Genomic DNA, 26,630 nt, shown 5'->3' with positions numbered 1-26,630 from the left:
TTCTTGGAAGACAAAGAGATCCAAGGAACAAAAAGAAATTTTCTTCAAACGTTCACCGAGTGAAAAATTATACTCTATTCTCTTTTTATTTATTTGTTGCGATATGAAACACAGCACGGAAATGAAAAATAAGGAAAACGAGAGATACGATGAAATATGATGTAACATGGCGTATTTCAATAAGAATTATTAACCCATTAATTCTCCAGAGGTAATGAAAAAAGATGACAAGTTGTAATCATAGAAAGTTCAGCAAAATATTATGTATATAATTTTGAGTTAATAATAATTAACAGTAACTTTTAATTTTAATCAAAGTGATGCAAAGCATTACAATAGGTTTTTAATTATATTAATAATTAAAATTAATTACAGATTGATCATTAATATTATCGTTAATACTTTAATGGCTGCGGATTCGATGGAATCAATGGCTTTCGTAATTTTATATTCTTTCTTGAAAAGTATTTACTGAAAGAACTGGTGTCCATAATGTACGTTCGAAAATTACATTTCATTTATTTCATAATTTATGATAATCGAGCTTTCATAGAAATAACGTTTTTATTTTTTAACGAATACAAAGGGGGATGAAAAGTTATTCGCGAAAGGTGCATCGTTGAAAAATCAAACAATATTGTTTTACCTTCGACATTTCACATTCGAAAGGAATTCGAAATAAGCGTAACCAGCAGAGTCGTTAGCATTTTAAAACGGACCGTCGGTTTCGAATCGTACTTTTGGATATCTTTTTCCTAGCGAAACAGCTTTGGCCTACGCGTATCTTTGCATAAATAAATTCCTCGAATTTTTTCCTCTCTACCTCATAATTCTGAACGAGCAGCCGATCAATATGTTCATTAATCTTTGATCTTCTTCCATTTTTCCATCCCAGTATGCTAAGTACTTGTATTCCGTACTTGCTCTCCGGTATCGTCGAAGGAACGAGGAATGCGAATAAACTGAGAAACTTGAAGACTTATCGGATACCAGTAATTTATTTTTTAATCGATTTTCCCTCGACGATTCCTTAAGAATTTTTCCATAATCATCTCAGAAGCATCTCACGTTCAGAAATACTCTTATATTTCGTATTAACTGATCGTTTTTCTCTTTTAAAGCCCAGATTACTCTTTCTATTAACTGCTAATTTTTTATTTTCTTTTTTTATTTTTATATTTTAATTAACAAACGACAAAATGGTTCAACGATCGATTTATAAGCGAGACGAAGCGAAACTCGTTGTGAATTGCGAAGCGTTAGGAACCACAGATCGGTACCTAATTACCTTCGGTCTTTCGTAGAAGACCAACAAGCTTCTTCGAGTTCCCTTTACGCGAGGTAATTACTCACCGATCTAATCCTAGTCTGTAAATATTTACGCTATCGCGAAAGCAAATCGCTCTACGAACGATGATTCTAGTTTCGTTACTTCGAACGACCTACCTTCTAAATCTCATCGTTACTGATCAGTCAACATCAACCGGTCATGCGTATAATCTGATATAAGAAGCGAATTCGAAACAAACATCACCTGGACTTTAGATTTATACGTGAATGTAATTAAAAATGTTCGAAACCCAATACGGAGTATGTAATTGGAACTGAATTTCATGTATCACGTAACATAAATTTCATGTTTCTGCTAGATATGCCGTATATTTTGAGGGCGTGAAAGTTAATTTAGATCCAGCCAGATCTGCGAGACTTGATATCAGCAATCCAAATGTTGCCTGAATTTCAGGGATCCCCGGTCTTACGAATTCGCGTCCCATGAATCCGGAATCACTTTACATTCTACATTAGGAAGTTTCAAACATTTTGTCAGATTCTACGTGCCAAGATTCGAGAGTTTCGGGTCATCTGGAACGGATCTCACGGATTTTCCATGCTTCGGTCGGGGAAAAAAAGAAATCACTCGCGCGTGATCGTGCATTTGCACGTTAAACGTTTCGAGCATCGTTCGGTCTGATAAAAGAACGATTGTAGGAGTATGTGTACACTCGCGATACATTGCACAGATTGTTGGGAGCCGGTGCGAACAAGCCTCAAGTCAGTAAATCGCATTCGTGCACGATTCGACCTCCAATCGAATGGTATATCAAACATGGAGACGATGTAAATCGTTCGCGTGATTTACGATCCATTTGCGCGTACCATTCGTCATCGTGGTTAACATTTATTTGACGCCTGGATATCTGAATTTTTGCCCCCTGTCTCAAACGGAAACAGATATAGCTATCCGATAGATCAAAGTGTTCTATCGTTTCGCGCGTGTGCTTTACTTTTTTCCCCGTTGTTATTCCGCCAATATATCACGTAATCGCGTACCGAGCTCTGATTCAAGTATGACAAACTTTAATTTATTATTTCGCAATATTGCATGTACACTGTTTTAAGATTTCAGTTGGTTTATTGGCACCCTGCCTGCGATACGATTCACCATCGCCTTTTCATTTTTAATATCGCGAATTCGACGTTTTAAACGAGCGTACAGATGAAATTTCTTGCTTGAAATTTTTCAAGAAACAACTTTCGTTTACTTGAAAAATTGAAGAATTTATGCCGCAAAGAAAATTCAACGAATTAACACTGGTTCTCTTTCTATCATACTTGAAGAGGGTAAATTGTTCCCTTCAAGTTGAGGAATGGTTCAGTTAACCAGTTAATATTCCTCTCCTCGTCTGAAACAATTGCGCCGCTATTGTAAAGACGTTTTAATTCAGAAAACAGAGGAAATCTTTCGGTACTTGCGTCCGATTTCAGGAAAAATAATAAAGTTTAAGCGAAGGCAGAGTGTAGTAGACAGTCGAGTTGAAAGCAGCACTTGGTTTGTACGTGACCGTCAGAAAATACGTGAATAAAAAAGTATGAGAGAGACAGCGTTAAGGATAAAAACGGTTGAAAAAGTGGCACTTTTTAGAAAGCCGGTAAGAAATATCTTTAAAATAGTCTAGGAAAAGTACATGCTCAAACTTTAATAGATTTTTAACGAAAGGATTCTCGATTTTCAAGAAACGGAGAAGGAAGAAAAATAATGTTCTCCGTTCTACGAATGGGAAGGAAGGACGTTTAAAAGATAATGGAATTGAAAGAATAATAAGCTCCCTCTATAGAATGAATTTCTATACCTATTCTGTAAATTCGAAAACTGATAACTGAATAAAATAAAAATGTTTAGATTTATTGAATTAACCATTTTCTATTGTTATTCCCTGATGCTACATTTCCACTCTAACATGAGAGGGTAATTTTTTACACCGTGAAAAAGACGCATTACAGGATGATAAGGAAACAGGGGTGGTGATATCGAGCGGGAATTTATTCGATGCAACAACTTCTTGCCGTCCATACCGCAACAAACTTTCCCGACGGATATTTTCGACACGCCACACCCGGTGCCAGCTTTTAATTCCTCGTGTCACGCGAAAAGCGATTTCGAGTCCAGCCCGCCACACGGATAATCATTATCGCGTGGCGAAATTATTTGACACGCGCCACAAGCAACTTAACGAGCGCGATTTTAAATTCATGAGGCTTAATTAGCGTGTATCAGCGCTTGCGGTGCAAGCTGCCTGCAGTTCGATGCAAACCAGGCCCAGAGACATGTAAATGGCCAGCCTCGCCAAAGAGTTTCTATCTCCCTTCTACCTCTCTGTTTCAAATTATATTAGTTCACTTCTCTCTACCTAACGCTTATGTCACTGATATATATATATATATATATATATATATATGTATGTATGTACGTATATATTCAGAACGTAAGCGAGAAATGCTATTCACACTAAACCTCGGCTTGACACAATTCACCATTTCTACGTTGATATCGCGCATCATGTAATGCCGCGACAATTCCGCGCCACGGATTAAAGTTGAAATTTATTTGATATCGTTAGGCAAATTACACTTGAACCTGTTGCAATAACGAAACTCATCGTCCTACTTCTTTCTATATACACTATTACTCAAAAGTATTTGATTACTTATAGTATGTATGTATACTTAATGGTATAGAGAATAAAATAAAATACAGTGTAGTTGATCGTTTCTTATTTCTGGCATATTGTAATAAATTTTCTTATGACACCTATGCAATTTTGACATTTGAAATTCATTATATTTGTGTAGGGATAATTAAACTATTATAATCTCTTTGAAATTTAAATAAAAATGAAATTGAGGGTGCTACTATGTTTCTAATACTGTACCAAGATTTTCAAACAACTATAAATTATTAGTGTATAAATATACACTATTTTTTTAATTAATAAAAACATGTATTCTTTCTATTCAGCATACGACAAAATACTTTTGAAGGGTAATGTACGCGAAATGCAAGTTTTTCCTCCTATCCCGCCTTTTCGCCCTTGCTATTTGATGCATGAAATTGTAATTTAACAAGGAAAATGGTTATTAAAGTGTCGTTTCATTTGTCCAGGCGACAGCGTTTTTCTTAATCGAGTTGGCACACTCTGGTGGAATTATGTTGAGAGATATTTTACAGGATTTTTAAGCGTTGTATCATTAAGATGAACCGAGCGTAATGCTTTTAAACGTAGGTTATAACTTTGAAATGGAAACTAATCTCGTTGTTCTTGCGGAAGATTACATTTTTGTAAATGATTCTATGAGCCCTGAAGAACTCTACATAAACATAAATGTTTATTATAATTGGATGGAGGTTAATAATACTTGAGAAAAAAAAATTTAATTCCATTTTCTCTTCCCGTGGAATAAAGAATAGATACATATAACAGTTTTTAAGGAAAACACTTACTTCTTACGCGAACCTCGTGACATTTAATAGCTGCGACTCGTAAATATCTGGAGAACGGTGTTTTCACAGCAGCAGACATGGTCACGTACTCAATTTATGACTGGACATTCTAAGCCAGTAGATTTTCTATCGCTGTCAGACTTAGCCAAAGCACCATCCACATATTCGCGCTACAAAATCTTAGATATATGCTCGTAAAAGCTTAAAAACGAATCGATAAAAAGTTACAATTACTTTGTTATCCATGTCCGAGCACAGGAACGGGCCCGATGGTGGCAACAGTTACCTGATATTAACCGTTTTCAATAGAGAGAACTTTAAGTGCAACGTGTGCTACGTGTACACTGTATTTATGGTAGTGATACACGTTCGGAGTTTAATGCTTCTCTGCACTTTTTCATTACCAGTTAAAGCAGTTAGTCGAAAATATTTCTTCGGCTTTTTCTCTGCACACTTTGTGAAACACGCGGACTCGTATGTTTCCTGTGAATTATGTTCATATCTTCGTACAGTGCGGATCAGATAAAGTGTTACAAGATGTTTTCTTTAAAACCACAGCAAGTATTGATTCAATTTTCGTTTATATTATTATTATTTACTCTATTAGATTCGAATTACAATTTAAAACGAGTGAAGTCAATAGTATTTTTGCAAAATAATTGAGGTGATAAAATAAATGTAAAATTATAGCACATGTAGCTGTGAAACATGAGCAATGTATGTCAAAGGTCGTTAAAAAATTAAAATAAATGTAAGTGCATATGATATGAAGCACATTATACGAGTGTGTATTTGTTGAATCCAATTTATCGAATGAATTCAATCTATTCATCGACCTGCAAATACAGATATTGAAACAATCAAGGAAATTAATAAAATGTTTCATTAAATCACGAAAGCTCGTTAGAGGGATCGTTAAAATTATTCTATATAAGCGTCACATTATTATAATTACGAAACCGTAATAAATCATGAATAACGAGCTCCTTTTCAACAAACGTATCTATATTTCGATCCAACTGATTGTGCAATGTATTCACTATTTTTCAAATACGAATTCCGGTCCTAATTTTCCTAATTCCTTTTTTTAAATTACCAAAAGTTTCAAATGAATAGATAATAATGAATCGAAGCAATCTCGCGGGCGCCATAGATACACTATAAAAAGATCAACAATAATACAGATCTTCTCTATGTTCGTAACAGAAGGACAACTTAAATGAAGAAAGTTGTGTAAACAGGCTATAAACTTTGTTAGCCGCGACGATACAACCGGTCACGTTTCCGAGTTTTCCATTCGTTTTTCCAACATTTCGTCGCTTATCAGCTCCTTAGGTTTATGTGCTCTTATTTGTGGCCGCTACAACCGAAAGTAACATTGCGTAAATCGTCCAGTTCTAAAGGAAGCCAAGTCTTGCTTATCTTTCGTCACGGTTTGTAGCTTTCGATAGAAAGAGAGGCATTGAAATTCGACGTCGACAAGTCGGATTCAATACAGCAACCGACAACCTTTTTTCTTTTTCATTTTCCTTTTATTTCGTTCAAAGGAAATAGGTTATTCCCGCAACAAGGGTCTTGATCACGTAGCTAATTTACAGACTCACTGGATTTTCTTTTATAATTTATTAACGAAGAAGAAAAGAAGAAGTAACTGATAACAAATTTTAAATAATTAAAGAAATTTTCATAAAATTCCCGGTAGACCATTTATGAAATTAAATCTGAGAATCTGAAGAAGGGTTAAGTTCGATTAAGTATCGCGTTAATGGGTCGAAAATTTCCAAGCGTACACCGAGTGTCCATCATCGGATATACCGGTGTTCTCGCGCTTGAAATTTTCAAGCGACGAACTAAAACCGGTGGAGATCCGAAAGACCGGTGAGAAAATTATCGCGTTAAACGGACCGAGGATTTTCCCGCGCATCGATTTGCATACAAATGACCCTCGCGTCTGAAGTAACGCGATAATAACGTTATACCCGCAAAGAGATTTCGCTGACAGGTATTACACGACACGTAGCCAGAGGTAACGCTGAAATAGGAACATATGTAATTTGTAATCCGCTCTTGTAAATTAATATTTCAACGGAAGCTTCGCGTATGAATTCGCCACTCTAAATACAGCTAACGAATATATATAAACCTATGTATATCTTTATCTGAGGTATTACCTTAGCTTGTGCAATTAGATACGTTTAACCCTTCCTGGAAATCGATATTTTGTAATTATATCTTCTTTCAACATCTCTAGCGGAACACTGAGATATTCGTAGAATACTTCGAAGAAATTGCACCGTTCCTGAAACCTGTGGCAGTAGCTTGTCGCGTTTGGATAATTGAATTCGAGCATCAACGAAAAGTGGAATTTTCATGAAACCGTGCTTTCCGATTTAGTTCATTTCAAAATGTCGGTTATAAATAAATTCATTCTGAAAAATGTAACGAAAACATGGTAAATCGTTGTCAAACGACAATAGAGACACAGATATCATCATCAAAGTCATGTTGAAAATATCTAGATCAAAGGAGCAATCTTTTATAGCAGCAGTTTTAATTAAATCACCGACTCGCTTCCTGCATCCATATTAATACCGCAAATCGACTTCGCCGAGGTGACATGGGCAGGGATGGTGTCGGGTGATATTTTATCGTAGATAAATTGACGCGTGACACTCTGTTAAATTGAGCGTACGATGGCTGAGATACACCGAATTTCGGCAATCCGTGTTGCAGTTACGCTCGTATCGCTCGAGCCTGTATCGACAGATAGTGGAAAACTTGCCCTCCGTTTAAGTGGAAAATGGTAATTCCAACTCTACACAACGAATCCGGCAGTACAGTTATTTACGAACTTCCAGCATGGCGATCGTATCGTCGATTGAAAACGACTCCTTTTGGAGTTTTGAAGAAAATGCTTTGATATTTAATTATCGAGTAAACTTAAGTGCACAGAATTATTATTGAAAAAAAAGTCATTAGATATAGAGATGAAATAATTCCTCTTTTGGTGAAATTATGAGCATCCATTGTCAAATCGTACACAGAAATGGCGAGATTTTTAAAATAACAAATACAGTTTGCTTCGACCCGGTTCAAAGCTACAAACCGTAACAGCTTGAATTAGTGAAATTGATGGCGTTTCATTGGCACTTAATTGAATATGATGGGGGTGCTTGGTGCGAATGGCCACGAAATTTCCACTGCTTTTTATCAGCCCCGTGAATACGCGTGGAAATTAATCTCTACAATTGCAAGCGGTTTACCCGCATTCCCACTGCAAGCGTAAACTGAAAACAGAGTTTTAAACTCGATGTCCGATGATGGCGTTGTTATTAAAATAAAAGCGACAAAACAGCGAGAGAATCCAGGCTGAACAGTTTGTTGGTTCACTGCAAGTTAATTGCAAATATTTTAAACGAATATCGTTCGGAAACGTTCGGACTGACGGACAATGTACAGTGAGTTTTCAAATTGAACGATCAAACTTTGTTAGTCTATTTTATACAGAAAAATAAAAGTAGTGGTAACTTCATTTGCATGTGTGGAAGAATTGTTGAAAATGAAAAAACAAAGTTGAAGTCAATATTTAAAAACATTGAAGTTTAAACAGAAAAATGTTTAATATTAAAGAAAGTGACATGATATTGATATTAATTAAGTTTGTTCCAAACCTACATACGTGTACAAACGTTTACGAAACAAACATTCGTTTGAACACAAAAACAAGATAGAACGAAAAACTAATGCTTGTCCGAAAATACGTGCGGGTTTGCTCGTAACAAAAACACGTTTTCTATCTTCAATAGTAAACTAAAAGTTGTAGTTTAAATGTTTTGAAACGAATGCTTGCCAGCAATTTTTACACCTTTGTTTCAGTGTTTGCGAATAAAAGTACATATGTGGGTCTGAACAAGGTTTTAAATCCAACATTTCGTTTACTATCAATCATTCCCTCATTCAAAATTTTAACTTTTTAATTATAATTATTTTATTAATTTAACGTATAAAATGAGCATTGTTACACTGAAATTATATTATTTTTCGCATTTCCTATAAAATATCAGTAAAGGCATTGGCAGATGATTTCTGAAGAATTGAAAATATAAACTCTATGTTTATATCCCATCTTTGACTTCATTTCACCTCCTGGTACTACATCCCTTAAAGGAAAGCATCTTTTCCAGTTACAGCCTGCACACGAGACACGTTCTAAATTGAAATTTTTTTTGTTATCTATCCAGGAACAGTGAAAAATATCCCGTTGCACATTTCGAGGCTCGTATACTTTTACGTTCGTATGACAAAAGGTAATTCGATGATTCCGTGCAAGAGGCTCGACCAATATTTGCTCCTCTTTACCACCCTGATACTCGTATCCTTACCGAAATATTGGAAGTCAGAACGTGAGATCTAGAGCGTCGATACCCTGTGCGCTGGGTTTATTCCCAGATATATTCCAACATTCGTATGCCGAATGGCGCATAAGTCTCGCGGTTGAAATTCCCCGTGGGATGCCTCCGGGATATTTTACCGATTCCCTTAAATATCTACCGAGAATACGTATATTTCACGAAAAGTAGGCGCGGCTAAGAATTACGACATCATGTTGTTCGAGGAAATTCCAATCCCTGGATCTAGCAATCTCTAGCGTTGTGGAATTCGAATTTCAAATTTTACGATTTCGAAATCCTTGTCCGAGAAGAACAGCCGGGATTCTCGATAACGTTTCACTGATTGAAATCGATCCGATGTCCAGCGAAAAGTGATGAAAGGTTCCTGCCAGATTTCTACTTTCATAACGAAACCATGTCAAATTATCCATCTTTGTGGACAGAAAATATTATCATTGGCATAACTGGGAATTTTATTTGGCGAAGAGCTAGAGTCGTGGGAATTAGAATTTCAAATTTTACCATTTCGCAATCCTTCCCGGAGAAGAGCAACGGGAACAGCAAGGTTTTTAGGTAACGTTTCTAGCTTTATTACGAGTAGCAAGCATCTAATGTTGCTTACGTTGAATGACAAGTTGTCCATGTGTCAGTGACACTTGAATTTCCATAGGAATCTATCATCCATGTAACCATGATTAATCAAAATAATAAATTAATGGAAAAGCAGATAGTAAATAGGTAATCTAAAAAAGTAGATATACGATAAAGCTGGTGAAATAATGAAGCTTTTGACAAAAGCCACCTTTGCTTTATGTACTTGCCGATGATCATAAGATAACGATAAATAAAATTCATGAACCTTTTCTAGCTACCGAATTCAGATATTATCACAGTCAATAATAAATCTTTTCCTGTTACCACGTTCACCAAAACGTATACACGCTGAATAGAAACAATTTAGAGTGTCGAATTCATCGATCTTTATCGTTTTGATCGTAGATATACTATAACAGAAAACAGTATTGCTTGCAAAATTATAATTTACCGGTGAATCATGAATTTCTCAACGTAAAAGCAGTAAATTAATATAATTATCGAATTTCAAATTTGGTGTATCTAAATGAGTGGATTGAAATGAATTAATGAGGTCAATTAAAAGAACCTGAATACGTTAATTTTCTAAAAAGTTAGTCTACAGAAATTGTTCCATGGTGAAATATTAATATTCATTAAAGCAGTGCTCGTCGAGAAGAATTAGATTTCCGAGTACTAATTTAATTCTTCTTCGAAAAATTCGATTACAAAGGTTACGAATCGTTCAGTGGGATCGTTTGCTATTGAATTCAATGCAAGTTGCTTGAATAGGCCAAGAAGCCATCTACATTTTGCCTGGTATGCTCCATTTAGTCGGTGGCGCAAAGTTTTACAGGAATCCCTTAGGATTGGGGCAGGTTCGTGTCAGGACAAACTTGGAAGCAAGTTGGTGCAACTCGATCACGTTGGCGAATATTCATTAGGACCGTATTAATTATGACCAGCAAACTGATTAACTGATTAGCATGTGTTCATGATTGTGTGGGACTGAACGACGAAATTGTTCTGTCGCACTGTTGATACTAATTACGTAACAAGAGACGCGATTCCTGATGAGATCGTCTAAACACGAAAGGTTTCTTGAAACTGGAGAATCGATCGCAATTTCAGTTATAACTCGAAGTATGACAGAAACCTTGTTTCTAAATAATTCGAAATTAGATATGGCAATTATGTAAAACTAGGTCGACTTTGCTAAATCAATAAGAAATTACTTAACCACTCTGATATTTAACCATTTTGGACGAAATTTATCAAAATATAAAATCTTCTTTTGAAATTAAATTTAGAAATTTAATGAACATTACCCCTGAAAGTAAACGACCTGCCAACTAAAGTAATTTACCTATTCTTTCAATTGTTACTTTCAATTCCGCGAGACCTGAATAAAATGCAAATTAATATCAGTCGATCGCTTTCTTCCACTCATTTCCGGATGAATCGATCTTTCGCCCTCTTTTCGTCAATCTGCTCCACTCTCAAAGGCTACCAAGCGAGAGGTAGCAGGACCGATTGGTCACGTAATTAAAATGGCAGGTAGCTGACCGTCGGGCCAGAAAAGCTGGTGACAAAAAAAAAAGGCCACCCGTGGCGAACCGATATTCGCATCCGGTTCTGTTCCTTGTCAAAGGAAATAGGTTGCAGCTGCAGGCGAGCATCGACAAGTACGCGATACCTGTGTGCAACTCGCGAGAAACCTATCGCGATCATAAACCATGGGTTGTCGCAAACTGCTTGCGTCGCGACACCGCCATAATAAGTTAGAGCGTAAATTATACGAAGGAGCACGGCTGGGATCTCGGCAATCAACCACAAAGCGGATTTCATTGCCGCTTAATTTTCCGTGCAAACTTCTAGCAGAGAAAATCGCCGAGATACATGGCCAGCAAATATTGTTTGCACGAACATTTTCGCTGGAAACGAAGCTTCCGGAAGACAGAGGATAACGTTGTTGCACATTATCGAGCATTTTGCGCGCCTCGAGCGTGCTCGTCGCAGCTCGAATTTCCTTGTTCCATCGCTGACGAGGGTGTCGAGACTCGATCCTGAATTAACGCGATTCAACAACGACGCGAATAAAACAATACAGAATTTAACGAAATATTATATTTAGATAATTCGCACAAGTTTATGGAATAATCCAGTATTCTCAAGAGCTATTTGATAGATTTTCAAAGAAAGATTTAAGATCAAAGAAGAATGTAATTAACTTTTTATGAACGCTACTAATACCGACGAAGGTCTATTCAAAGATTCATTTTTCACCGCTTGTTGAACACCATCATATGCTTTAGCTTTATATTAGGCCTGTATCTCAAAGGGACATATTATCCCCGGAGATCATTCTATTAAAACCATTTATCTGCTCTCTTAGAAGCTCCCTTGAGACAAGTATTGTACTTTGGTAAAGTTATCTGAAGTTCCCAGAGGAGACTTCCCACGATCTCCTTTCCTTCATCTTTCTCTCATTTTTCAACGGTTCTTATCAGTATTAACTCGCATTACCGATATCCCATAGTGTCCGTTATTATACTTATGCAGTTACCGTGCGTGACCTCTTCATGTGTGAAATACTTCCTTCACGTGATTACTTATGCTCTTACACTGTTCTTTTTCAAGAAACTTTGCACAATAAAGTATTTAGTGTTCAAGAGAATATGAATTTTAAGCTGAAGTGACAGATTAATGTTACATTTTTAATTTAACATTGCAAAATCTATTACCATATTTTTCTTTTCTAAAGACATAAGAGTCTGTTTTGAATTAATATTAAAGACAAAAGATGTGTAATACCAGCATTTTCCTTGTCATCTGACATTCTGTGACCATAGATCACGTGCAAACAAATTTTCGTGAGTTTACATTCATATGTCAAAAGTAATTATTTATAAATATTCAGTTAGGGTTTTTGGCGAGAATTGTGACAATGCTGGAACAAAACGTGCGGGCATCAATCTGGGAGCTTGCAAATATTTATCAAAATCTCGTATGAAAAAAAATGTCGACGGGGCGGGTATGTTTTACCGACTTCTAGCCGTCATAAATCTCTACCTCTACGTTGAAAGGTTCGAATTTCCACCTTTGCCGCGGGTTAACGGCACGCGAGTAGGACAAACGATTAAAATATTCTATAAAATCCGTCAACAGCTCGGCTGTCATCGAATCAACTTCAAATATTTGATCCTTTCTTTCCCAAATATTAACTTCTCCGCATCCACCGACCAGATATCTCGCTAATTAATTTTTATAATTTAAAATAGAAAGACATTAAACAATTATTTTGTCCGACTTATAATTTGCACATACTCTTTTTTCTTTATTTACCCGATTCTTTCAATTTTGTGTTGAATTCAGGAAATTAATTCAATTATTCGTTTCTTTTTTCCAACATTTATATTGCTTCTTTTTGCAAAAAACCAATTGCGAAATATTCCGTCAAAAAGGACGAAACGGATGAAAGTCTGCTCGTAAAATACATATTTCTGTGAACAACAAAAAAGGATTAAAACCTTGCATCGATGTAATTCACGAATTCGTACCAAACGAGGGATCGGATATCTGTTTATTCAGTCACAAACCGAAAGAGATATTACATTTTTTTCAGCGTTAAAACGTCGAAAAATTGTAACAATTCCAAGCGATTTCATGCTCGGGGACAACGAAGATTGACGTGAATCACGGTGGTGAAACGGGGAAAAAATACGTGTAACGAGAAACTCGGAAATGTCGTGGTCAAAATCGCTGATCCGACGAAATGCGAGACTGGTTACGCGTTAATGTAAAATTCACGTGGAATTCGCGAAACGTAAATTTTGTCGCCTTGTTTTCTACCGGATTAATCGTCGGTGAGTTGACACAGTACAACGGTAAAACCGCTTTTGCCGTTTCAGCTTCACACGGATTTCGCAGATTTGCAAAATTCATATCTTCAACGATCCCCGAGATTCTATTTGCACCTCCGGCGTCGAAATAGAAATTAAACATCATCACGGGCTACCTCGTTCATTTTAATCCGGCATTGTATCAAATGTCAATTAACCATCCTCGTTGTTTCAACCTCTACTTCAAAAAGATACGATTGATACGCGATAGCACGTCTATAGAAAACGAATTGTTTAATTTTTAAATTGCTGTTTTTCGAACAATTGCTTCAATATTTTTCCTCCATAATTTATGTGCAATTTGAAAATTAAAAGGTGTTTCTTACGATAACACCTTTCCATAGAATCTATCGTATTTTCTACTTAGTTTAACGTTAGACACAACTCGTCGAAGATGGAAGATAGAGGTTTAACCGAAGTCGGTGAGACGTGTATCGAAGCTCGGTTTCATGGAAATGCGGGTTCGGCCAATATTGCGACTCGATATGGTAGTTTGGCGCAGCTTAAACTTACCCATTAGCGGCTACTAGTAGCCGGTGTGTTCATGGGCGAACCGTAACGATGGCATCTTCGACTACTACAGTTTGTAGCAAACAGTCGTTCACCCTAACGTGCTTCCGGCGATTCTACCCTCTCTGATACAAAACCATCAAACCTGTTTCCTCGATTGAGCCCTGAATTTATAGCTCGAACTTCCCTAAACGTAGACTTTACAACTTTCCATCGCGTTGATTCTTTCTTCTATTTCTTCAGGACCGAGCCGAACTGACGCATTCAATAGCAATACAAAACACCCAGGCGCGAAAATACAGCGAACATTACCCTGACAAATGCTTCATAAAACGGGCAGAAATTTTTGCGAAATTTCCTTCGTACGTGAAACTCCTCTATTACGATTCACCTCATACATATTTATTCGTTCCACTGACAAATGGAAAGAATTTGTTTCCGCGTAAAAAGAGTGCAACGAAACCGGCAGAGATGCGTTTAAAAGTCCAATGAGCTATCCCGTTCCCATTCAGCCGATACTAAGCGCTCTATTTCCCATTCCTACGACTCGGTTAACGTAATTCCTTTGCATTAAAAACCGCGCATCTCTTACGACCATTGTGGGTGACGGTACGCCTTTTGTACAGCAGCGAACTGTTCTTTCATCGGGTGTAACTGCGCACACCGAACGAGATCTCGGTGGAAACAGTTGAATCTAGCCCGTTTCGCAAACAGATTCAATTAAGATATCCACCCTCTTCGACAGTAGTCAAGGAGGTTACGTTGCTTTCGCAGACAAGGAATCGCGGTTTAAAGCTGCAACATGACAATTCCAACGGAATCGAGCTCTCCTAGGGAAGAAATGTTTAGAGATTAACATCGCTTTTATTGCGATTCAAACGTTCTTAAACTTTTCCAACTAAATATTAACACACTGATTACTTTAATGATCATCTGTAACTAATGTACTCAAATGATCAATAAAATAAAAAAGAAAGGAAAAATGTTTAGTGTAAAAATATTTCCTATTTCTTCTCAGATCTCTGTTAACCCCCATGTCAAAGTATTAGATAATTGAAAAAAAAAAGGGAAACTACCAGCGAATGTTTTTCAGGAAATGTTATATCCCGTCACAAAAGAACCTTTCCTTCTTTCTCAGCTACTTCCTTGGAGCCTGAAACAACCCTCTGTACACGCGGCAACAAAGAACGATAACCGAACAATACTAGCGGCAAATGCCAGCAATAATGGATCGACTTTGCCGGGAACGGTAACGCTTCGAGACTATAGATTCAATTAAGATAGGTAGCAAGGTATCCCAGGATCGGCCACTCAGCCGAGAAAAATTTCTGTTCACAGAGAGGGTGGTCTGGTATGAGGCAGCGACACGCGCGATCGAAGCTCGTATTCGCGCGTCGGCGGCAACTTCGAGCGTCAGCGGGACGACGCCACCGGTTGGTGTGGCGCGGGGCGTCGTTCTGTTCGTCGGTGACGGGATGGGGATGAGCACTCTTACGGCAGCGAGGATCCTCTCGGGTCAACGTCATGGAAACACGGGCGAGGAAGCGCAACTCGCTTGGGACAGCTTTCCAGCCGTGGCTCTGGCAAGGGTGAGTTCACTTCTCTTTCTATCTCATCTACACCACTTGTGTCACTTTCTCTCTCTCTCTAGCTTTCTATCCGTAGTTGCCGGTTTCTTCGTCGATGTTTCCCTTCCCATCTCACTTTTTCACTAGGTCTTCGTCTCCTGCTTCACGGCGAATACAGAACATCGAGGAATACATTCTCCCCGGAGAGTTCTTACCTCCATCGAACGGAACATTTCGAGAACGTCTATGTCCTTGATTCCAGATACGCTTATTATGTAACAGATTTGATTTCTTGGTATCTGATATCGCTTCACGATCCATTGAACTGGATCAGGATGAACAAGTCACGATGGTATCGATCAGTTTCGTTCGTTTCCTTTTTGAGATATCTTTGCTCACTTTCGGTCGACACTTTTCCTTGATCTTGAACATCAATTTATTCTACCTTTCTGTATAAATTTATAATTCATGGAAGAACAAATGAAATAGGAATCAATGAATATAAATTGATCTAATAACTTGCTATGCAAAAATTCTCTTTCCATGAATGAAAAGTCCTATTGAGAAGGTACCAAAGCGTATAATTAGTTTCCATTGATATAAAAAGGAAATTCCATGAAATTATCAAAGATGCGATTAAACAACTGTGACAGTCTTTCAGATTCTCCATTCGCACACTACGCGCATACGAGTCCCGAGGGTGCAACATCAGAAGCGTAATTTTTCACGGTCTTGTCCCAGAAAGATTCGTGGCTTCCCTCGTTACCGTTGTTAATTATGAACCTTCTCTTTTTCCTACGCTGCCAGACGATCCTTCTTTCAACGTCACGAATCGCGAGCGTTCCATTCGGTGCACGGCGTAAAGAACTAATTAAGCCGCGAGGGGTTTCGTGAAATTTCCGGAAAAACGATGCGTGAATCGTTTAATTTGTTGCTTCTGTCGCGTTGCACGTAATAAGAGACACTGAATATTTGCTTAATCGCCTTTTGCCGGCATCTGTTCCATTTTTCTTGTTAAGGTGTTCCTTATCCGCGGCTTTTTATTCAAGGCAAGATAGCACACATTTCAACAAGAGATCCACTAACAATGTCCTCTTCAAAATCACGAGAAGCGTTCCAGAAAATTTTCGAATATCTCTTATTTCACAATGCAGCGACAGGAAAACTGATATTTCAGTTCTTTGACGTCACACACATTGTTCGTGTGACAAAAATAGAAATATCTATTATATCAAAGTTTTCATTTTGTATAAATATATTTACTATAATACTATGAAATGGTAGCTGTTATTTCAACTATTCGTCAAAAGCATTGGGATTTTGAAATTCCATATATTACGACAGTGATAGTCGGTGCCCTGATCAATTATCACGAATTTGTACGTGGCCGTGGTGAAACAGCTCGGTCGCAGCTAATTACAAGAAGCAGAGAGCAGAGGAACTATTTGAATACTTGATCGGGATCAGAGAGGATGTTTGCGAGCTTGGATCGTTCGAGAGTTGGTCAATTTGAAATTGTTCGCGGGATTACAACGAACAAGTAACAAAGTACTGGAGTACAGGTAATCCAGCCGCGTTTCACTTCATAATTACTCGAATGCAATTTCAAACGAGCGACCCAGAAATGAGAATCGCCTGGACAAAGTCTACAGGGAACGGTGTCGGACGAATCGATCCGGGAATGATAATTAAGACAGGCGTCTCGAACTTACTTTGCATGGTTCGCCCTGAAATTATTGAAACTACGCGAAGCTTCTCGTCTGGTCGCGTGATCTTGTCTCGTGAAATACAACGTTCATGACGGGAAATAATCAAATCGGAATCGCTGCCAGTTTCCTATCGGTTCGTCATGCGATTCTTCCTCGGCTATCAGGAAATTACAATAGATTCGATTTTAATGACAAGACTGAAATTTATTTAGAATTACGATGTCCGTGCGCGTTCACGATTTTGCAATACGGATAATTCTTTCCAGGCTTCGCTCCCGTAGAAACTCGCTCGACGCCTAATAAAAAATTGAATTCGAGAGATCCCCGCACGATCCTTTCGACAGTCACATTAAATTTCCACGTTCGACGCGTATTTGCACGTTGCCGCGTTTATTTCGCCTCGCCTAATCCAATTTGCATCCGCTTCCCTTTACGAGCATCTACTTTTCGCGTCTGGAAACGGAACGTACGCCCACGGATTCTGTCGTTGAAAATCGAGCCACCTCGACGGAACTTGCCGACAAACTCTGCCGGGATTTCCAGGATCGTCTTTACACCGGACTAGCTTATTATCCGACCGATGTAATCGAGCTTACCACGCATGGCCAAACTCTTCCCCTACCCCGACGCTCAGAGGATTCCCTTTTTCTGCTGAACACTGGCTTTCATACATTTGCATAACGATACATTGGAGGAGTTCGAATCCACTCGATACTCGTACCCTCCTTTAATCCCGTCGAAAATCGACTTTTAATCATCGTACCACAACTTTCATAATGTTCGAAGTTTCCTGAAATCCAAACACCGTGATAAGACTACAATATCTCCGGACGTTTATCAAGTTTTACGAATTGATTTACGGCTATCGGTGAAGAACCGAAGAAGACAAAAAAATTGTTCACGTGCACTAGCTCGGACCACAGGGAAAATCGTGTGCCGCCATAAAAGCGAAGATATACGTCTCTGCGTATAATATGTGATCGTTTCTTTGTCCCCGGTATTCCTTATCCTCTTGTGTTTTACGAGTGGAATTCTTCTTTTACTTATGCTCTGTCCTAGTCCTTCGGGCCTTCAACCATTCTCTCTAGATCAGCAGTTCTCCGGCTTTTTCTCCGGAAAATTCCCTTTTCACTATCGACGATATTCGACGGTGAATTGATCAAACCAGCGATCAATGTATCCTTTTTCCCTAGTTTTTGCAACATTCCCTTTGGACAGTCTCTCTCCTCGGGGTCTTTGCTATGCAGATTCGAATTCTTCACGCTTCATTCTTCCTCATCCTTTTTATTACATATCAAGCAAGATAGAAATTTTCAATCGTTACGAACGTACGTTGGAAATCGTAATTGTTGATGCTTCGATGTTTCTTGGAATTAGGTTTCCAGCGAAGTGAGTGGTTATTCAATCGTTCAAGAAACTCTCTTCGCTTCCATCGCCGATACACGTCGAACTTGTTAGCGAAACTTTTAGCGGTAGTCCTGTAACGTTTTCGCTAACCGTATCTGCCGCAGTTGAAGACTTGTTTATTACCTCGTCGATGTAACCGGGTGTCTTATGCTTCACAAGGAAACGCTCGAAACTTTTCGTACGGCGACTTTCAACCAACGGATAACTAAGTTACCCTGTGTTTCGGTGAATTCATTAATATCGTTGCGCTCGATTATCATAAACGTAACGCAATTTCCTTATCCATTAAGTACTTGGTACACGTACTCGCGAACACGCGTTAAAACGTACCACTTACCCTTTACGGATAATCGGTTTAGTTAAATCAGATTTAATGGAGAAAATTGAAAAGCTAAGAGCTCGTACACCCAGTTAAAAATTAGTAAGTAAGTGATAAATAAACCTTAGTTACACACGAGAAAAAAGTAATATTTCGCTTCGCACTTAACTTTCAGCTTAAGCTGAACTTAATTATGTACAGTACTCTTTTCTTTTATTAAAGCGATTTTATGATTCTCTTCCTGGTTAGTTCTCTATTCAGCAAGTTCCTTCTCTTTATTTTATTGTGCACTTCGAGTGCCTTTTTCTTTTAAAGCTTTATCCGTGCTCTCCTGTCGCTGCAGTTCGAAAACGGCTAGTATCGGGAAAAGTTTTCGTACAGTCCTTCAGGACATCTAGGACTTCAATATTGCCTACAGACTCGCTTGTTATTCTTCGAAAATAACCGAAACTTTCTGTGAATCAAGTGAGATGCGACTTGGGAACGAATTTACTTCTCCTTTTACTTGACGATGTAAACTAGAATTCTTGCTTTGAATATTAATTTACAATTAATTTATAATTAAATTTGCTTTGAATATTAATTTATCATCTCGCATAGAATCAGCGATAATAAGTTATCACAAATATTATAATAAATACACAAAAGCAAAAGTTTTCTATTAAAACGTTAAAGCAAAGTTTTTTCATTCGTATTTTCCTTAAAGTGCATTAAAAAGTAGCTTATTTCATCTTTCACCTGGCACTCAACATTCGTCATTTACTTAGCACGACCATTTCCTTTCAATCTTTCGCACCTTGGATATCTTTTTAATACGAGAGCGCAATAAAAGAAAAAGGAAGCTTTTTCAACAGTTTCACGATGTTTTAGGTCTCCGTTTCAACCACGAGCTGAATTTCACTTATTAGTGGATGTTACCTATCCCTTTGTTCCTCGAAAGAGCTACTCTTCTTTTCGAATTTCTTTTTTTTCTCTGTCTTTCCTCAGATCCATTCGTTCTGCTTAAACTTTCCGGGGAAGTCCTTCGGGATTTCGAGCACTTTCCGAAGCTGGTCAAAAGCCGTCTTATTACCGTATAGATGTAAGTTCTTCTTCCCAGACAGAAATCGAAGGGAACTCGATCATGTAGGAACAGATTCTGCAGAATCTTCGTATTCTCTTTTATAGGGAACCATCTTTCACTTTCGTATGTTCTTTTCGTATTTGCGTTCTTTTCAGATAGAGATACTTTCATTTTTATATAAAAACACCTTATTATTTTACCATTTCTTTGCTGATTTTATTTGGATATAAATCGAGGAAACTAAAGCGGCTAATACAAAGAAATTTCATCCTTGTGTGAACAACTGGCTAACCAATGAAGCTTTAATATTTAACCGTTTTATTATGAAGAGATAAAGGTATTCAAAGAATACAAAAAATTGTTAAAAGGAAATATAGAACTGGGTACCCGAGTGCTTGCTTATCCACACAATGGTTAAATAAATGAATAAAAACGTACCCTATGAATTATTTAACTATTTGATCATTTAAAGAATGAGCTAATTTTTTGCTCACACTGAACTGGTAGAAAAGGAAGAAGTAAAATAAATTCCTTTTAAATAATAATTAAATTTAAAATTATTTTAAATGCACTAGGTGAAATGGTATGCAATCATTTACCACATTCCACAGTATTTTGTTTGAATTAATAATACACCCATATATTTGGTGTTTACGCAAATTAAAATCAAATTTACAGTTCATTTGATACCCGTAACCGCAAATTTGATGACAATTTATTATAATTTCCAGGTAATTTGTATAATATTATATAAAATAATATTTATGATATTTATAATAATTCAATGATATACGTTATATCAAGAAATAAACATGTACCATTAAAAAAAACTGTAAAATTAAATGTTTGTTATAAATTCAAGAAAACGGTTTTCTTTTGAACAAAGAATGCTCTTTCCGTTGAAAATCTACAAAGTACACTAAACCACAGTTTAATCTGAAGATCCCCGGAATCAGAAATGTTTAAAAGAAAAAAGTAGGGATTTTCCGGAAAATCCTTCTTATCAGAAGCGCAAGCATTTAATATAAGCCTGTCATAGTTAATTCTAAATGTGGGGAGAATCCGTGGCAGCCCGTATTATACGATTTCGCTTGATTTCCGCTGAAACTGATAAAATATCGTGTTATCTGCTCTAATGCAGCTCTTAACAAAAGGTCCTTCATTTTACTCGTTCTTGCATAACGTCCACGTTTCGGACATTCATTTCAAATTTCATTTCAAGCAGATCAAGTCTCACTTCTCTGAAATGATACAAAATTCTGAATTTGAACTTTAATTAATTTGACCAATTTTCTACGTTAATTTTAAAGAGTGAAGCGGGAGATCATGATAACACGCGTGTCAAAATTTATTTAAAAAAAAATTTTTGAAATCTTGTTTCTAAAGCTCTTGTTTTAAACAATGGTATTGTGCGTTTTACACCCCCGACAGGTTGCTGTAAAAAAACGTTAATCGTGTAAAACTGGTCGCAATCAGCCACGAATGCGACTCTAGATAAAAGCTGTTGTTTTACCGGTGAAAATCCATGGTTTTGCATTAACGACACACATTAAATTCCGCATTAACGTGGTAAACGATCGACAACTAGCGCGAAGTTTATCGAGATGAGCAATCGGAAATTGATCACTTCGACTGCACGAAAAATGAAAGGAGAAAACAAACGAATGTAGTTGGTTAATTACTAGTCGCAGTGATGTACACCCGATCAATTGCACGTTTCATCGGTCGCAAGCCTCGTTGGAATAACGATTTTATCGAGGGAATGCGAATCGCATGACGTTTATCAGGATAATAATTAATAGAAGGGTGGTAACAAATGAATAATGGACCGATGGTAGGCATTAAAATGACATCATTCGACCGTATGGCGTTCTTCGAGCCTCGTCAATTGTTCAAATACCGATTGTAATTAGATTTAGAGAAATGATTTGTACGCTTACTGTACGTGTTTAATAATCCTAGTTTAATGAGTGTAATTAATTTAAAAGTTAGGATTTAGTTTGCTTGGAAAATGATCGACCTATTTCTTAATCATAAACTTCAACCCCAGATGGTACATTAATTATTATCCAGGAAATTTATGATTTATCAGTTATTATATGTCGAGATTGCGATACATCAATTAATATCGAGAAAAGAAAAGTCTGAGTTCTGATTTCTTTCTCTGGTAATATATGAGTGATTAGGAAATATCTGAAAGATCTAACCGTTGTAATTATTTTTAATAAAACTCCTAACTATCAAACTTTTCTGATAAATTTATTATTTGATGAGTAGATCCAGCGTTTGCTAACGAAACGATAATTAATGTTCCAGTTTGACAGACCTCTTTATCCTGCTAACAAGATTTCAGGTAAATTGGATGCACCTTAGCTACGTAATTTACTTGGAATATAAATGATTTGTCCAGATAGCCAAGCAGTCAGTATCTCTGCTATTAATCCTTTAACGAATTAAGGAAAGAAAGATTGTACAATTTCTTCATTTATTATGCAACGAATTTATAAATCATACTTGAGAACGCAATCAACGCGCAAACATTTCGTTTCCACGTAATAGGGATATTAAAAATAAAACCTAGGCCTGTGTAAATAGAATCAGATTACTCCAGTATTCCATCTGGGTTTAATTCAGTTTTCTTGAAGAGATGTGAGGAAGCTTGAAAGGAACCCGCGTAAAAACATTTTCCATCGAAATAATAAAATAAAGACTGTTCCGTCAGCTGGTCGAAACAAAGAAATACGAGAACGAAAATCATTCGATGACGTTATTTTACGAGGCTCTATAACACGTTCTTTGTTTATCTGGAGCTAATTTCGTGGCAAAGTAAAAACACGATAAATTCAACAGACGCGTTGACACTGTCAGCAGGAGAAACGTGCCACGCATGTCGCAAAGATTTCTGATTTTATTTTTCTGAACGATGCATGCGTAGCACATCGTGTACATATTTCAATTCTGGAAGTTCCACTTTCATGCAACAGCTCGATCTTTCAACGAGAAACGAAAATATCATCGTAACAAACGACTCCCTTTCATATGGATAGAATAGAAGGTGGAAATTATTACGTTGATTGCCGGAGGTAATTGCTAAGAATAGATAATTTTCAAATTTTTAATTCCAACGTTTCAATTTACTACTTTACGTTATTAATAGATATACCTAATAGTAAGGCGATAAAATTCTAGTTGTTCAAAAAAAAGAGTGGCTAATTTTCAAATTTTTAATTTCATCCTTTCAATTTGCTACTTCACATTATTTGTATTCCTGATAGTAATGCGCTAAAATTCTAATTATTGAAAATAAGAATAGTTAATTTTCAAATTTTTAATTCCAAGTTTCCAACTAGCTATCTTCCATTTTGCTAGAAAATTGCAAAAGTTCCAAATTTCACAGAATTCTATGAAAGCATGAATACACAATTAGTTCAACACCACCTCTTGCACATTCTTCCAAAACAACATCATCTCGAAGCCACTATCTTAAACCTGCACTTAATACCGAAAGCAAGTGCTTCGACCATCTAACTTTCCTAACATCCTTAAGCTTTCGTCGCCACTGGATACCTTATTGATAAAGTCATTTCAGTTATGCTATACAGGAGATTTAACAAATTTTGCAAATTTCACGAGTATGAAAGCTCACGAAATGAATGACGTCTAATTCCTAACGTGGCCTGGTTTACCAGCAACGCGAGATTCGATTCGAAAACAATGTCGCAATAAATTGCATGTCTCTCGATCACGTCTAACACGTAGCAGACGGTAGAAAGAGACAAATAAGGTCTGGAATTAATAAAGCGGACAAAATTGGTCACGTACCTGTAACATAAACGCGACTCAGTAAAGCAAAAGTATCCTATACTACCTTGTAATGTATTACGAGGAAAGGAAATGAATTCACGATTTCTGTCGTTGCATTCGTTGATTAATAATTTTATGATTAATGAAGCCGTTTGAAAGCAGCGCAAGTAATTTAGAAATACTGACGTTCGTGTTGCTGAAAAATATTTTACAATTGACCTAGTGATGCTGGAAATTATAAATCAATGGAACAAATTAGAACCGATTTACATATTAACAGTTTGCACTCATTCTGAAAAATAAACCCAATTTACCCGTATTTTTACAATGATACAAAAGGTAATTAAATTTGCTACTGAAATAAAATAACGAGCTGTGGACGTTTGATTCCGCATACAGGGAGAAGCAATTAATTTACTGTTTGAAATCACGTTTTGTTTCACTCGTCTAATTGAAGTTCCATTTTTATGAATTAGTGATGAATGATGGTAAATACCCTTTTATTTAAACCGTTATAATATTTGTTGCAATGTGTAATAAATACTGGGGTGTTTACCATTTTAAGATTTTCTTTTTAAAATGAATTGAATTATCATGTGTTTGTTACTTGTAATGAGAATCATTAGCATGAGTACTGAACGCGTGATAATGAGATGATAATGAAGTTATTCATTTTCCAATTAAGTTTTGGGAGCAAATGTATCAAATTGTTATTTAAATAATTGCTTATTCTAATAAAGTAATCTATTCTGTCTATAAAGCAGGTTAATTTATTTCGAAGCTAATTTGCAAAAAATCCAGAGGAAAAAAATATTGCAGATAATAAAAGACAACAGCTGATGGTTGATCGTAACTTGTTTGTTGAGAACACGGGACGATTGTTGCTGGAGACATTTAATGTTTTCTCGCCGAACTGTCGCGGTTCTTAAATATGTCAAAGTAAGTAATATGCATCCACTACAGACAGAAAACAACGTTGCAATATCATCCTCCTGAATCTTAGCCAAGTGTTTCGCGGATCTTTGTGCTCGTTTTCTGACGCTTAAGACAGATTTATGCAGCTTCCGGTCCCGCGACTCGCTGCCAAGCTCGAGAACTGGAACACCGTTTCGAAGCTCGTAAATAGCGACAGAAAAACAAGTAAAAATTCATTTAGGTAATTACTTGAGTAATCAACTTTGGATTAAAACGTTAATAACGAAATTAAAGTTCACGATTTAAGTTTGTTTTCTAGGTATGAGTTAGTTAAAATTTCTTTGAAACAGGAATGTTTTAATTAACATGAAAATTCTAGGATAAATTTCTTATCTGCAGCTTTATAAAAGGGTGTTTCAATTGACTCATTAAATGGACAGCAAATGTTTAATTACGTTGAAAATACTCCATAGAATTTAAATTTTGTAAATACAATCGTTAATCAGGAAATAATTTGAATCGACATTTTAATTGTGCAATTATTTTAAAGGGTTCGCGGAGATTTAAGCAGCTATAAATCTTCGGACGTGCAGATTTACCAGGGAATTAAGCTGATCCTTTTATTTTAGTCGAAGATTTAATTAAGCTTAGTAAACACTCTTTTCTCGATCCTCAACTCGAGTGGTATTGTGTAAATTGAAAAAGGATCGAAGCCTTTTGCACCGTTCACCTTTCAAACGTCACTCACTAGCTGACAATCAATCTAATTCTTCCGCTTCTCGGCAATTTAAACTTTAAAATTGGCTCTTTATCAAAAATTTTCTTCCTCTCTTCGTTGTACTTGATCCTCTTCGTAAGAAGGATTAGTCTTCCATTCTTTTACTTCAAGCTCTCCTGTTTTCATCAAAATTATTTGTATACTAGATGGAACAAAGAGCAGAAGATTTTACTGACAAATTTATCAAACAGATTTTACTATGAGTTCCTTTTCGCTGACATCATATTACACTGCTTTTACATTTAGCTATTTACAATGCCCGTTAGTAAATATTCAACGTGTAAGCTTCTTTATTCATCAGAAGAAAGTATAGCGAATTATAAAAATATTCGTACTCTGTAATTTTTATTTTATGCAACTGATATTTAAAATATTTTTAAAATATTCAATTGCTTGTTAAAATAATTATGTCTTTCTTTTTGAATAATTAAATTGCACATGAATCGCACCATTGAAATGCACAAACTCATGAAGCATGCAAGTCGTTTCAAGTAAAGTCACGTTTCTTTTTCAAAAGTAAGCGCACACTTCGTATTAATTATTCCAGCTCAATCTAATTATTCATGCTACACTTTCTGAAATGAACGAATTACACGTTGACCGGTGCATTCAATAAATTCCTTTAATTCTTGCTTTCTCGTCAACGGGGTTAATATAAATACCACACTATTGTATAGGACACAACGCGCTGGGTAGAATGAGAAACTTCCTTTCTTCTTTTTCCTTCTCTCTCTCAATTATGCAGCTGCCACCTAATTATTTGGATGCTCGGTGTAGTTCATTCGTGAAAAAGCATAGCGCATCCTTATTTACCCGACTTTTCTTCTCAATTCTTCCCACCGTTGCTCTAGTTGCCGCGTTTCATCTTTAACATTCTGGGTTACTTGCTAACGATGCATTACCATAGTGTT

The 26,630-nt window shown here is 36.7% G+C and overlaps 1 protein-coding gene across 1 annotated transcript in view; it reads left to right on the top strand.

Moving 5' to 3' along the window:
- Positions 1-26,630, top strand: part of LOC117605745 (alkaline phosphatase-like) — a 162,731-nt gene that overhangs the window by 9,717 nt on the left and 126,384 nt on the right. Inside the window, exon 2 of the mRNA XM_034327417.2 lies at positions 15,495-15,745. Coding sequence (XP_034183308.2) covers positions 15,495-15,745 — 251 coding nt within the window. The remainder of the gene's footprint in view (positions 1-15,494; positions 15,746-26,630) is intronic.

This window comes from Osmia lignaria, chromosome 14 (assembly GCF_051020975.1).
Source record: "Osmia lignaria lignaria isolate PbOS001 chromosome 14, iyOsmLign1, whole genome shotgun sequence".
NCBI classification, from domain to species: domain Eukaryota; kingdom Metazoa; phylum Arthropoda; class Insecta; order Hymenoptera; family Megachilidae; genus Osmia; species Osmia lignaria.
Note: the sequence above shows the minus strand (reverse complement) of the source record. Positions and strands in the feature narration are given on the sequence as shown.